Source organism: Molothrus ater, chromosome 8 (assembly GCF_012460135.2).
Source record: "Molothrus ater isolate BHLD 08-10-18 breed brown headed cowbird chromosome 8, BPBGC_Mater_1.1, whole genome shotgun sequence".
Classification (NCBI taxonomy): domain Eukaryota; kingdom Metazoa; phylum Chordata; class Aves; order Passeriformes; family Icteridae; genus Molothrus; species Molothrus ater.
In genome coordinates this window covers 19,725,641-19,740,811 of record NC_050485.2, presented here as the reverse complement: position 1 = coordinate 19,740,811, position 15,171 = coordinate 19,725,641, and the positions used below count along the sequence as shown (strand labels likewise).

Here is a 15,171-nt window from a genome sequence, read left to right as displayed (position 1 = left end):
GGAAATTAACAAAAGCTTGTTGGTTTGGTTATTACGGTATTGAGATATGTTGCATCCAAGGGACAGCAAAACAATGTTATCCCAGTTGTGCTGATCTGTACTGGAAGCTGGTGTTCAATTAAACTGCTTTATATTGATAGGTGTCTTCTACTTGGGGAGCTTTTATTGTATTTTTCCTCTTTTTTGAACAGAACAGTTCTACATTTTCTATATTGACAGCTGTTCATCTGTGGCTATTTCTTAATTTTTTTTACTTTGGTCAGTATTTATTTTCTCACTGTACACATAATCCATATTTTCTCTTAAAGCATATGAACAGTTTGGAGGATATCTGTAGCATAGCTTACTAAAAAGGCCTCTATTAGAATCCATTTATTGCACACATTTTAATATTAGCAGAGAAAAAGAATCCTCTTAAGATTTTTCTATACTTTCAGTTAGATTAGTATAACGTCATAAAAGCAAAGTCTATTATCAAAAAACTGTCTAAGTTAAAAGATATTATAATAGGTTGAGTAATTACTTTTATTCTTACAGCTATTGAAATCCATCTTTTGCTCTCGATCACAGCTTGTCATAATCACAAGATCTTTGCCAGTAGCCTTCTAGAGAGTGAGCATGTTCTTAGGGACTGTAATTTTCACTTTACTGCTTTAAAACTGTTTTTTGAATGTAGAGATGGAATACTTTTTTTTTTAAATGAAAGTAAGTGTAGAAAGAAAAGGACCTAGAAATAAAACTAAGACAGAAATCCAGTTATTGAATATTTCAGTTAATCAAACTTTGTTGAAAGTAGATTTTCATATTCTAGGCCGGCTTACTCTTTTTAGATGGCATTCATTTAAAAAATGCAGTGACTTTTCCCTGGCACTCTGTATTTTTCTCCCATTCTTAAAAAGATAATTCTTTTGTTAGAGGAGAAGAGCCCTCTTTGTTCCCACTGGTATCAGCGATGACTAAGTCAGTCCAGGAGTCCTTTGTTAAAGCTAAGCAGAGGTTATCTTGTTTTGAGTAATAAAAGTAATACTTGCTGTGTTAAAGATTATCTGCTTCAGCTGTTTATCAGCAGGATAAGCAAAGCTATCTATTTCAGCTTTAGGCCACTCAGAAATGAGTAGTCTGGGTCCTTATTTTCTTGTAGTATTTTTAGCATTAACTTGATGTGGTAGAACACAAAAACCAGTATCATTTACTGCAGCAGCTAATTTTAGTGAGGATCGTATCTTGCCTTAACTGTGAAAAAAGCTACTGTGATTTGGGTCTGAAAGCAGTTCCATTCTGCAAGTTACTCTAAGGACCTGGCCATTCTTTGAAGTGCAGAAAGATACTATCTGTTTCCTGAAGAACACAAACTGACAACACAAAGCTGGAGGACTTACTTATGAGACTGGATAAGGAGTTTTATAGCAGAAGCAGATCTGTTCCTGGAGTAAAAAATGGTGGAAGTCTGAAGCACACACACACAAACAGATGAAAAAATAGTCCAGGGAAAAAAACTAGCTTAATACAGGCAAATAGACAGAAAGTAGACTTTCATGCAGAGTGTAAATCATGGAAGGTGGTGAAGTTGAGAATAAGGATCCTGGATTTTCTGTGATAAAACACAGAAGACTGAAATGACGAAAGATAAGATATCTGAATCTGGAGAGGTAAATTATGCCAACAACCAAGACTTGCAAAAGATGTGACTTATGGAAGAATTACATATTTATAGGTGTAGAAAAAATCAACAGAAATAAGTTATTCTACTTACTTAAATAAGTTAATTCTACTTCTTCAGTATTTTTAGCCATACTTTAGCCATGAGCTGTGTGCCTTCAGATTTCTGTTTAGCCTCTGTTCCTCTCCTTGGATATCAGCTGCATTTTTGCTGCAGCAGCCTGTTCCATGTGCTCTCACATTACAGAGAGAATTTACATAATGTTCTTCCAGTTTAATGAAGAATTGAGAAATGCTAGTTTGAAATTCAGTGTTTTGAATCAGGAAGTGTTTTATTTATTTTCAATCTTCTTTCAAATCCAGCAGTACTGGTGGCTGCTCTTGAGTCATCTTGGCTTCGCTTCCATGAAAAGATTTTCTTTTTGACAGCTTCATTTTTTTGTTAAAGTGAAGCTGGGTTGCGAAGATTTCATTATGAAAGATGATAGTTCCATTAAAGGTAGTTTGATTAAAGGCATTCAAAATCCATCCACTAGCTTTCTGCTGGATTTGATCAATGGGCAGTCAGTGTAGTGAAATCCAGTTCTAATGAGATTCTTATTCTTGATGGTTTCTGGCAGTATAGAGATATGCTTTGGAGCGAGCCTTAACTGTGGTCACTTTGTGGTGTTGAGCCTTGTTCTTAGATGTGAGAGGTTGTGCTAAGTGGAGCCTGAAGGGTGATTATACTTAGGCAAGGTAATGTGCAAAAGATCATGATCAGTGCTCTACCCTATTGCAAATTCAGTGTCAAATTTTGCCAGATTTTGAGGTCTTTGTGCATGGTGTAGTTGGTACAATGATGGAGAAGGTGAATTACTAAGACCGCCCCTTTAAACCTCATCGGCGAGCAGTGTGATGCTGAACAGCTCATCTTTGCTCTTATGTTTTCTCTCTTTCATCTGTCACTAGGCACTCCTTATAGAGTTATATCTTCCTTCCCTGCCATATTGACAGCTATAAGGTGTTTACAGCTGTACTTACCAAATAATGTTGGTTTTGCTAAGTATCGCTGTGGCATTGCACTGTCCATAGTACTTGCTGTCTGTTTCCTGTGGTATATGATCACCTGCAGCCAAGCCATCATCTGAGCTGCCTGTCCTTTCCTGACCTTGGTGCTTGTTCCAGAGACTGGATGTTTCTGACAGCTACAGCTTTTCACCAGTTGGGATGTGTTAGTTGCCTTCTGGGAGTGCATCTTCTGGTGCAGTTTTGTCTGAAAAGAATCAATTTTTTTGCACTAAGACTAAACTAAAGCACAGTAAGTGAAGATACTTGGGAGATTCACTTCAGAAGTCCATTTGTGATGTAAAACAAATGTTCAATCTAGACACAACCAAACACCCTCCATTTCAATGGTGAGATACAGGGGAGGCTGGTGCAGGCTGTACTTTCTCTGCCTTGTGTGGGAAGGGCTTGCATGCACATGGAGTCAGTGAGGCATTGTGACTTCTAGGGAGCAAATAGGTGTCGGTGGGTGTTTGTGTCACACCTTCCATATTATCTTCTTCCTGAGATAATGCTGGTTGTGACAGTGACAGTTCAGTCCATATATGTAAAGCATAAGTAAATACATAATCCTTCTAATATAAAATGAACATTATATTTTGCATTGTTTTTATTTAGGCATAAGCTTGTATTCTGCTGCAAAGTCAAGAATCGTGCACATGAGCTTTTAGTGCTTTTTTATTACAAAACCTCTCAGAACAGTTCTGTGCAGGTTGAGGCAGGAAACAGAACTGAAGTCTCATGTAGAATTGAAGCAAAGACGACTGAAAGGGAGCCCAGAAGCTCACTGCACTCCACCTGTTGCCCAAACCAGCAGTGACACATCACTGGTGTTCTTAACTGGCTTTTCCCCCTCAATCTTTGCTGCAGGTGTTTCAATGACAGAGATTTCTCAGTATATGCAGATACTGTGCGGCACTTCTTCATTATCACCGAAGTTACATATGTTTCCCGCTATATAACCAAGCTACTGCTTGTTGCAAATTAATCCCATTACTTCTTTTCTTGCTAGTGTAGACAGAAACAATTTGTTCTTTCAGAAGTTTCTTCTCTATTTGAACATTTCTCAATAGGTTCTGTTCGCCCAAAGACTTTATTTAGGGCTATTGCAATTTATAATTTGATTTTCAGTAGACTATATTAAGAAAAGCCAATTTTCTGTCTTCTTAACTTCCCTCTGATTAATAATAGTTTGCACAAAATGACTTAGAGTGGAAAACTCATGTAGCATATTTTATGTTTATTATAAGGGACTGAATTTTAATCAGTCATTATGAACTTGGTTTTTTTCTTTCTTAGAGAAACAAATTGCACCCTTTATCACTTGAGAGCTTATAGATATATTAAAAATACTGGGTAAGAGATAGTTCTAGGGTGTAATCCCATTATGTGTGTGGAAAAAATCTCTGAAGATATTTCATGAAGCAATGCAAAAAAATAAACTCCTTTTTCTGAGAATGATGAAGAGTATGTAATATATGGCTATGAATGTTTTTACATTTAAGTAATTATTGAAATATTTTTCAGAGAACCCATTCTAAACTTATCTAGTAAGAAGATTCACTCAGTATTTTGGAATCATTGTGTTGATGTTTCATGCTTCCCACATGATCTTAGAAAGCTTGCCTTCTTCCTTCTTAGGAAAAGTTTTATTTTTCAAGAGATATCACTGCTGGGATATTATAAAACTACCATGAATGTTTTGTATTAAGGATAAAACATTCATGCTCCCAAATATATGCATTTTCTGAGAGGAATGAAAAATATTTTGTAGCCTTGGACATTTGGTTTCACAATGCAGCAAGCTCAGATACAATTTATCTTATAGCAAGTGGATTATGAAGAAAAATGCTGACCCACATGGGTTTTCAATTATCATTATACATTATTTCTTGTGGGAATCGGGTCTCAGTGCCCCAGTCAAGCCCTCAAATTGCTTTGTACTGTGGCTGTTACATGGGGGCAAAGCAGAGGCACACTCTGCCAGATGAGCCCTTTATTTGAGGCTGTGATAAGGCCACGGGTGCTGGAAGAAGGTATTTCGATGTTTCTGGAAGCAGGTGTGTTTTGGCAGGTGGTTTTACAATCTCCTAACTCTAGCTGCCCTCTATCTAGCCAGCACCAGATATAAAAAAAAACATGTAAAAGAAGGTTGTTTAAATAGAAAGAAAGTACTTAGAATATAGTGTATTGCTGAGTAAATGAATGAACAGTTTAACAAAACCAAAACACCATGTTGTCTCGCTTTTGCACAGCACGGTCCAAGAGTTAAAGGCAAAGCCTAATGAATTTTTCCTTTGTTTTGTTGTAGAACGCCAAGCGTGTACATCCATGTCTGGCTCCAGCGTGCTTCCCTCCAGCGTGGCCGGTATCAGCAGGGAGCTGATCGAGCTGCAGCACCTCATCCAGTTCCCAGAGGAGGTTGCCAGCATCCTGACCGAGCAGGAGCAGGAGCTCTACCGCAAAGTCTTACCCATCGACTACCTCTGCTTCCTGACCAGGGATTTGGGCAGTGCTGAGTGTCAAAGCAAGCTGCCATCTATTAAGGCATCCATATCTGCTACTATTCTTTCTTCTCCTAATGGAGAACATAATGCTATAGAAGATCTTGTGACAAGGTTTAATGAGGTAAAACAAAACTTTTAAATTGCTTTTTGTAAGGGTTATTACCTGATGTATGTGTTTGTTATTTCCTTTATCTCTCCGAGCCAAATTTAGCTGTAACAGCAACTTTTTAAAATGTAAATTAAGATGACCAGTTATTTAGCTAAATAACTTGCACTGAATTTAATAGGAGCTATGTGATCAATTTGCTCAGTGAGGTTGGGAAACAGTTGCCTACCTTTTTCTTGCACATTGTAAAGTGAACATGAAGAAAAAATTACAGACTTCTAATTCTTGGTATTTATACTGACAGTATGGGTTAAAATTTCAGTCAATTTATTAGTTTGTTTAGGTGCTGGAGTTCTATTTATTTGTTTTGGATTCTTGTAGACTAAGCATGATATTAGGAGTCAGCACAGAAGTATTATAGAGTTTTCTGTATTTTCTGTAGTATAACTACACTAGTCTGCACTATTTATTTAACCACTGTGTGTATCTTAAGCATTGTTATACAAAGAAGTGTCACTTGGCATGACATTTTCACAAGCCAAATGTTGAGTTCTTTAGTAAGATTTTATTTTGTTTTCAGAAAGGTGGTCTTCTGACGAGTTTAATAGAAAACTGATTAAGAATTGAGAAAATGGTTAAAAAAATCCACCCAAAACCCCAACCCAAATCAAAAATCAAACCACCTAAATAAAAACTCCTGATTTAGCTACAGAAACATGGAACAGTTTGTTCTTTTTGGGGGGGGGAGGGGGGTGAACTATGTGTGATGTTAGCAGTTTCTAGAATTGTAGAAGTGGAATAAAATGAAGATAAAGTTGACTTAATGCTTTTTTAGTTTGCTATCCACTGCATTCTTATAGGGGGTGAGATGAAAATTTTTTTACTACTATGCAAGTAGAAAATTTTTTTGCTACTAAGCAAGTAGTAAAAAAAAAGCATAAAATTAAGTAAATATAGAAGAATGTGTATTGACCCCCAGAGAACTTCCTGTGTGCTGGGCAAAGAAGAATCAGGGAGTGAATATTTAGCATGTTTCAAAGTGTTCCTTCTTGTGTATTACTGAGATTTAGCAACTAAAATAGGGTAAATACATTGGCTTCTCTCACCTCATTCAATTATGAGAACATACATAAAAGTTGCAACTACAATATTCAGTCTTTAAACAGAGCCTAAAAATTGTTTTAATTAGCTGCAGTAGCAGTACTCTATTGGAGCAGACTACAGAAGATGCTGTGGCTGGTGTGGCTGGAGAGGATTGTCGGTGCCGACCCTGCTGGGGCCCTCCCTCCTGGGGGGCTTCTCATGGGGCTGAGCCAGGGGAGATGAGGTGCACTGGCCAAGCTGTGTACAGCCTGGTGAGGCACAGTGCCAGGGCAGTGCATTGAGGACATGTGGCCATCAGCTGTACAAATCAGACTGACCAGGATTGTGTTCTGACATTGAAGGGTCACAGGATTGAAAAGCAAGTAGGTCCTGAAGAAGTCTTGTCAGAAATGACCCAAGTCTGTTCCATATTAATGACAATTTTAGCATTAAAGTTGCCTTTTGATAAGATAGTCAGCATTAGCTTTGAATCTTGGAGATTTTTGACTTTCCAGTTTTTGTTGTCTAGCGTTCCTTGTTTGGTAATTGTACAGGATAGTTTTTTATATCATTTGAATTAATTCCCAAATATTCAGTGCACAGATTCTTTGGTATATAGTGCAATAGATTATTTGAAGTATAATCGGGAATACATTTTTAAAAACATAGATGTTATGTGTTTAAATGGAGTTATTGTAAAATATTTACTGCTTGTCATAAGTCACTGATTTGCTATATGCTTTATCTTACAGTGGAGTATATCAGTTGCCATAGCCAGTCATGAGCGTGAACTCTCAAAGTGTCTTTGTTTATAAATGGAAAGAAAATTCTTGTACAAAGAGTCATGATTTTGTTGGCAAAACTCAGTGAGCACTTGCTGATTTTTTTGGCATTCCCTATAGAAATACTGAAGTGTATTTATAATGTGGGAGCCAAAATTACTTTTAGGATGACAGGCTTCTGATACATGATGGGGAAAAACAATTCCATGTCATTTTTCTGTTAAATAATAATTATATTATTTAGAGAATTTTTCATGAAGCAGTATACTTTTTAGTATTTTTTTCAGACAATACCTATTAAGGAGAAACACTCTATAAAACTTGTGTAGAATGACAGTCAATCCTGAAGATTTTGGACTACATGCATACAGTATCATCAGCTGTAAATAAAGCCTGTAGTCTTTAGGGTTTGATTAAAAATGGAATTGCATAATAGTGGAGCCTTGGGCACAACACGTTCTCACCGGTGAGACACAGCTCATACTTCATTTGCTGCTAATAATATCCAATTGATCTTAGAGTCCTGTCAGAGCAAGGCTCTAGACCAAACTAAAGGCAGATATTCTTTCCTGTTACTAAATGTAATTAAAAGCTGATTCTGAATTAGTGGCTAGCGGGAGGATTAGAGTGAAATACAGCTATATCTACCTTTACAAAACTATTGGCTCTAAGTTTCTAAGACTGTGCACTCCATAGTGGTAGTAATATATTTTTCTGCTCTGATGGAGCTTTGGCTATAAGAAGTTTAGTTTTCAAGGATGTAAAACTGTAGGAATAAACCATTGAGATTCTGCAGAGTTAGCAGAGCCCTGGCAGCTGGGAAGTTAGGAAAATGGTACCTAAGTGTGTTTTAGGACCATAACAACTGGCACATACGTTTTTGCCATCTCTCCTTGTTGCCTGCTGTGCCTCTCTTCTTGATTCAGTTCTTTTCTCCGATTCTTGTATGACATGACTTCACCCTCCTTCTTTACATGGAGTGACATGTGCTCTTTCCCCAGTGTCATATGGCACAGTCTTCCTGGGATTCTGTTTCTTTTTCTGTCCCTTTACCCCCCCAGGCTCTTGCACCTTTATGACTGACTCCCAACATTCTTCTGCCTGTTACCAGCAAAGCGACTACAGAGACACAAGTACAATCAATGCACATGTTGTAAACATTCATGTGTATGTAAACATTTAAAATCATTTCAGTCATTGCTTTATATAAACATGAAAAGAGTCCCTTGTAACTTGATGTTTCTGGCTGAAGCTTCAAGTAAAAGAAAGCCAGTAAAACATTAAACAAACTGAAACATTTAATTTTCCATGCTGACATATGTGAACAGAGCAATTGTGGGTTCTTAAATTGAAAGTTGCATCAGATTGGAAGACAGGTGGCTGACTGAAGTTAGTCCCACTGCTGAACTGAAAATGCAAAATCAGAAGTCAAATGCATAAGGTGATTTTTTTGGAAAGATATGGTTGCCAAAAAATAAGCTAAAAAGGTGAAAAAGTTTGAACAGTGTTAGTATAGCCCTGCTACTGGAGTGGTTTCATCACTCACTAAACCATTCTTAAAATCAATAAAGTTAATTAAAATATGGTTACTTAGGATACTTAGTGATGATAGTTTTATTTTTAATGGTTAAATTTTGTAAGGTTTTTTCATTTTTCATTCAAAACACAAATTTAAACCTCACTAGCAAAACAGAGACATATCATTTTACTGAAATAATGGAATGTAAATAAATATTGCAGTCTGTCTCTTAGTTCAGCATTTTTTGCAATGCCTAAATGGGTTTGCATAATGCTTTTTAAAAGATTGTGTTTGTACAAATATCAAACTCTTTCCAGTCCTTGTTTGGAATAGTTTTTAGTCAGATTTAAAATGGTAAATGTTCTCTGTAATGTTATATAATTTCACACAAGTGTGTTGAGTAAACCATCTATTAATAAGCTATGCAATTTAAAATATTCAGATATTAAAAATGCATCTGAAAATTATCTTGCATATTATACCAAGAGCCAAAAAAAATTCGTAATTTAACCTCAGTGAAACCCATGTAAAAAATTCCAGTTCTGTTTTATACACAGAGCTCTGTATAAATATATACACAGATATTCATCAATATGCGCTGACAGGTGTGTGCACAGTTAGCAGTGCAGAGGAACTCACTTCAGGCAGCTATTAGTGCTGATGCTGCATACTGCTAGTGTTTTTTAATTACCGTTTTTAAAGGGAGAAATTGGACTATCCTGATACACTACGAATTCTGCTTTTAAACAAAGTAATATTTTTCCCTCTTGCCATGATTACCATATGATATCTGATGAAGATTATTATTCATGTTCTTCAGATTTTCCTCAAATGTCTTGACTTTTATCAAACAAAATTACTAAGACCAGATTGACTTGGTTAAATGGGTTATAGATTGCCATGCTTATCCTTTGGATACCTTAAAAATCATCTTCTTGTTTTGTATGCAGAGATTTTTCATACACATACTTGATTTTGTCAGTATTAAAGTTTCTTTCTTTCTTGCTCCAGTTTAGGCAGTATTTAAATCAGCTACAATTTGTTATAGAAAGATATCCATGGCTAATTTATGGTAGGAGTTAAGGAAGGTATGTACTGTAATCTTACCTTGCGGCAAACCAGAAGAATTTGTTTTACTTGCTAGCAACAGTAATTGCTAAACTTCAGGCAGGCAGCTGCGTTTGGTAATTTCACCCCTGAAAGCTGCATCTCTCAAGTATTATGAAGTTCCTAAAAATGTAATATAAATATAGAAGACATCATTTCTTCCATGTAGCATCAGCCACTGAAGTATGTAGCTTGGGAATTGCTGTAAAAGTTTTACAAACTGAAGCGTTGGTGAAATGAATGTAAAACACTACAGATGATAAAACACTGCACATTGCAACTAGAAATTGTTAATAATTTCCTCCCTCAAAGCACCACTACATTTGCATTCTCATAAAATATAAAAAATAAGTTAATTCCCATTAAAAAAAAATCACATAATGCATTCTCTAGGAGGTATATAGAGGATAGTAAAGAATATATATATGAATAATCTAAATTTTGAGTATTAGAAGACTGAAATAAGAGAATGATTGAAGAAAATCCATGACAGATTTAGGGATACAGTTAGTAATTCAACATGCATTAAATGCTGTTCCTTCCTGTGTACTACATGGAGCGAGGTTCCCATAGAGTGAATGATAAACAGTCCTGTAGGTTTCACTTGTACAGGGATTTAAGGTCATGCACCATAACTTGAGGATCAAGTTCCATCAGGAGTGTCTCTTTCATGTCCTTCATGTTTTATTAGTAAAAGCAGCTGACCCTCAGTAATAAGCTATATCCTGGCCCTGACAAATTGGTAGATGTTTTCCTGCATATAGATTTGTCTTGAAATCAGGGGTAGTCCAATAATTAGGTAATCAAAAACATAGGCTCATTTTACATTTTTAGTGACTGATATCTATTTCCCATGTTTAAAAGTAAAAAATACTAACACTAGTAGAAATATGCCTTTCCCAAGTGCATTAGCAATAGCTAACCTGAATTTACTTGAAGTCTTTGATCGAAGTAAGGTAAGCCAAAAAAACTTCTAAAAAATAGTTAAATTAGTTATTGAATGCCACAGATTTTGGTGCAGTTGAAATAGTAGAGATTTTATATAAAAAGATAATTTCAGAAAACCTGAAACCTGTACAGATCTTTTTGTACTACAAATTGTAGTACATATTGCTCAGTACAGGTGGCATTGCCAGGACATTGGGTACAGGTCCTGTGTGCTCAGATTCAGATTTGAAGGAGATTCCTATATCTCTTAACCTTGCAAATGAGACTACTTTCTATGTATCTGAACTTTATCTGGCTCAAGGTTGTTAGTGCTTCTATTAGGGCACCAGAAAATATTTAAAACTTAAGCAAACATCTATTCAATTTTGCTTGTTTAGTACTTAATATTAGTGTCCAGTAATCCTGGATGACACTCATTTTTATCCATCTGAATGAAAAGACTGATGTTATTATCTACTTGTTTAAGTAGATGGTGTGTTAATTCATTACTTTTCTTGTGTCTTGCCATCATGTGGGTTACCGTAACAGAGCCAGGATACATTTTCTCAGGCTTTTCAGACTCATCAGCAGTGCAGCGGAAATCTAATTATAGGTTTGCTGTGATGATTTCTGTTCTGAAGGGAGCTTAAAATGACTTACATAAACAGAACTATGTAAGTCAAGTGTGAAAAAAAAAGTAAACTAAGGAAATAATGATTACTGTGTTGAAACGTAGATCATGATCTGATGTTGAAGTGCTGTCCAACACAAAAACTTAGTCCAAAAAGCTTTACTGCTCTTTCTGACAAATACTTGCAATGCAGTTTGATCTCCTTGGCAAGGCTACTCCTGTGCACTCTTTGGCTGGGATGTACTGTGTGTGCTCAGGCACTGCCTGAGCCCTGAAGCTCTCATGCTGATGTCATGGCAGCTTGGTACCAAGGCAGCTGATGGTGCTGCATCCTGAGGTCAGGTGTTCCTCGGCTGTGCTGCAGCTGGGGACGTGGCTCTGCAAGCCAACCAAGAAAGAAATGCTGCAAGAGGAGGTGCTGTTCTGTATCCACTTGGCTGGAGTGTCCAGGAGTCGGAGCTTGCCAGGATGGAGCTTCCTTTTGCTCTCTTCCCCCACTAGAAACCCATGGATTTAGTGACAGGGTAATTGTGCCACATCAAAATACCATCTATGCTAATAGCTTGCCGAAGTAGGATTCTGAATTCAGCTTCCAGGTGAATTCCACAGCCACCAAAAAATAAGTACCTATAGAGTTCTCTGCTTTTGTGTGAGGTGCATCTAGTTCAGCTGTACATGGACAGCATCTGAGGAAATCCACTTCTGAACTCCCATTTAAATGAAAATTTGATAAGTTTGTTATTGCTTGAATACCATCTGTTCCAGGAAAAATTAAAATACCAACATTTCTAAAGCAGTCATGTTCATTTTTTCTCAGGAGTGGTTTGTGTCTTAGATGCTCACTTCCATCCCCTGATTCTGCCCAATCTGTTATATCTGCCTTTGCCTATTCTATTTTAGAATGAAAAGATTCAGACACTTTATTTTCTTGTTTAGTGAAAGATTTTTTTAAATGTTTTCTACTCCTCTGTTGTTGTCCTACAGGAGGAGTGAACGTGAACTTCATGGTGCCTTTTGTACCCTTCTTTTGCTCTTACATGTTATACAGTATCTCAAGTCGGCAAAGGCTCACCCATGCTGCCCTTTATAGTTTTTTGTTTGTGATTACAGATTGTAAAAGTTCATCATGCTGTTTATAGCGGTCTTAAACTCTCTATTAAATAGAATTTCATCAAGTGGCTGCTCTAGTTTAAAGGTTTCCTGTTAACGGAGAGTCTGAAGTCAGTTGCCTATTTAAACATTCTTTCTCAATTTTGATACTGTTTTCTCTGATCATTACATCTTTACTACTTTAGATTAAAACATATCTGTTTAAAATTATATGATTCTTTCAAACTTATAAAACCATATTAATCAAGTCATTACCACATTTGGTATTGCATAGCAAACAAATATTAATTTTTTGGTGAGATTGCGTGTTTAGCAGTTGCCTTCCCTAACAGAGCCATTTCTGGAAAATGAGAATAATCTCCAAAAATAATATGTCACTTTATTCCAGCATACGAAAACAAATCTGTGCCACAGATCTGATTGTTCTGTTTCACAGTTTCTGATTTTTTAATGGATTTGTTTTATTACCTTTTATTCTGGTTTTGCCCTCATTTGACCCCCGTGCCATGCAGTTTATGGTGGTTTGTATTTTCCATACCTTCATGTTCTTTGGGTATGCACTTCTTGGTCGATTGAGTTTTTATATTTTAGGAGTAACTAAGTAAATACACCAAATAAAATCTCATTCTGAGTTTCTGCAGTGTTTAGTGTGCTGCCCCTGATGCACACAACTTATTGCAGCGTCCCCATAGTCACTGTCCTCACTCCCGAGTATGTCCCCAGTGAATGAATCTTCAAGAATTCAGTCCCAATAGTGTGACTTTTAAATTTTTTTTTCTATATAGGGTGTATGAATTTTCTTCTCATATGGACATTTCTCATTTATTGTTCTTGATTGATGATGCCCTCAGACAGGTTAAATAGTAACTTAGATTTTTTGTAGTCTTTGATTTTCCTCCCTCGGGAGCAGGTGGCTTGGAACACAGAGTCTGTATAGATGTGCATAAATAGAAGCCCTATATTTTTTCAGGAGGGTTATTTTCCTGTTAGTACTAATGCATTTACATTTTATTTCACATGCTTGGTTTTTAAAATAAAAGTCTGTGGCCCCTGAGGGATGAACTAGCCTTTCCTAATTTTTACAAGCCTCTCTTCACACTGGTATTATCTGTAAACACTTGAGTTCTTCAGGACCAAAGAATGGAACACAGTGTCAGTAAACAAATCACATTTATTGCCTCCTAAGTGTTTACACAATGACAAAAATCAAGCCTCCAGGGAGTCATATTGTAAAAAGAAACAGTTGGTTTAAATTAGTTTTCCATGTGAAATATAGCTACTTTTTATGGATATTGTGGGAACATAAACTGGAAAGAAAATCTGCACACTGATAAAATGAAGGGTTGATTCTTATTTGTTTAATACAAACAGAATCATGTACTAAGTTGATTTCTGATTCCAGCATTAATTAATTACCAAAGAGAGGTTGGTAGTACGGGCGCACTTTGAAAGATGGGAATTCTTTTTATTTACTTGATTAGTGATCTTGCAAACAAATAATGCAAAATATCTGAAATGTTCAGTGCATGTAGGAATTAGCAAAATTGTGCATTAAATGCAGCTAGTTTTATGAAATTAACCAAAACCAAAAATTCCAATTTATCAACTTTCACTGTTCATATTGTTGACACGGGTTATGTGGGACTGAGATCTATAAGCCATGTTAATGAGAAATTACACTGCAGATCTCTCCAGCAGCTTTAGAAATCAGCACTAGCTGAAGCTGTCCATTTTCTTCTGTGGCATCAATGCAGATTCAGAATATCTTCTATTAAGATGCAGTAGTTTTTTGTTTAATAAAAGTTTTTCTAGACTAGTTAATGATTTAACTGTTGTCATGTGAATGTCACTGTGTAGGTTGTGTTTGCAATCCTTATGTGATTTGGCAATGAGCCTGTAAGTGGAATTTTGACTGATACCCTCCTGATGGAAGAAACCAAACAAACCCATGTTATCTGTCAAGGATGCATGAGTGCTCCAAGGGTCGTTGCTTTGGCTGACCATACTGTCTGTTTGGTTTTACCAGGTGAGCTCCTGGGTTACCTGGCTGATCCTGACTGCAGGTTCTATGGAGGAGAAACGAGAAGTCTTCTCGTACTTAGTACATGTGGCAAAATGCTGCTGGAATATGGGCAACTACAATGCTGTAATGGAATTCCTGGCAGGGCTAAGGTACTGCCAACTCTTTTTTTTTTTTTAATGGCTTTTCAGTGATTGATTGCATTGCAGCCTCTGTTAAGCAGATGTCTCTGGAGAACAATGAAAACTAAACAAAAATCCATGGCTAAGCCACATCATCTCATGCTGTGACTTTCTAGTAATCCCTTTTTGAAAAATGAAGCATGCTAAACCCTTTCTTTTTTTCTCAAAATGCTCTGAGAACTCCATCCGTTTTCCTAGTGCATGTTGAATATGTTGCATTGCAAAACTTTTTTTAACAGAAATTTTTAAAAATGTAAAAAGAAGGTGGGAAAGCAGTTGTGGTTTATCTAATGAGCTATAACTAATGTAACTTGTGGTTGGAGTCTCCAGAATATAAGTGAAGCATGATCATGGTGATGCTCTAAAAGGATCAGTCTTAAGTGTAAAAAAGAAATTACCCGAAAATGACAAAATACCCTCAAAAGACCAAACAGCCAAATCTGTGTTTAACTCCTCTGATTTACTTACACAGACTGATGTTGGGATCTCAT

The 15,171-nt window shown here is 36.5% G+C and overlaps 1 protein-coding gene across 1 annotated transcript in view; it reads left to right on the top strand.

Annotated features, from left to right (window-relative positions):
- Positions 1–15,171, top strand: part of PLCE1 (phospholipase C epsilon 1) — a 139,360-nt gene that overhangs the window by 82,266 nt on the left and 41,923 nt on the right. Inside the window, exons 4-5 of the mRNA XM_054515605.1 lie at positions 5,018–5,334; positions 14,505–14,650. Coding sequence (XP_054371580.1) covers positions 5,018–5,334; positions 14,505–14,650 — 463 coding nt within the window. The remainder of the gene's footprint in view (positions 1–5,017; positions 5,335–14,504; positions 14,651–15,171) is intronic.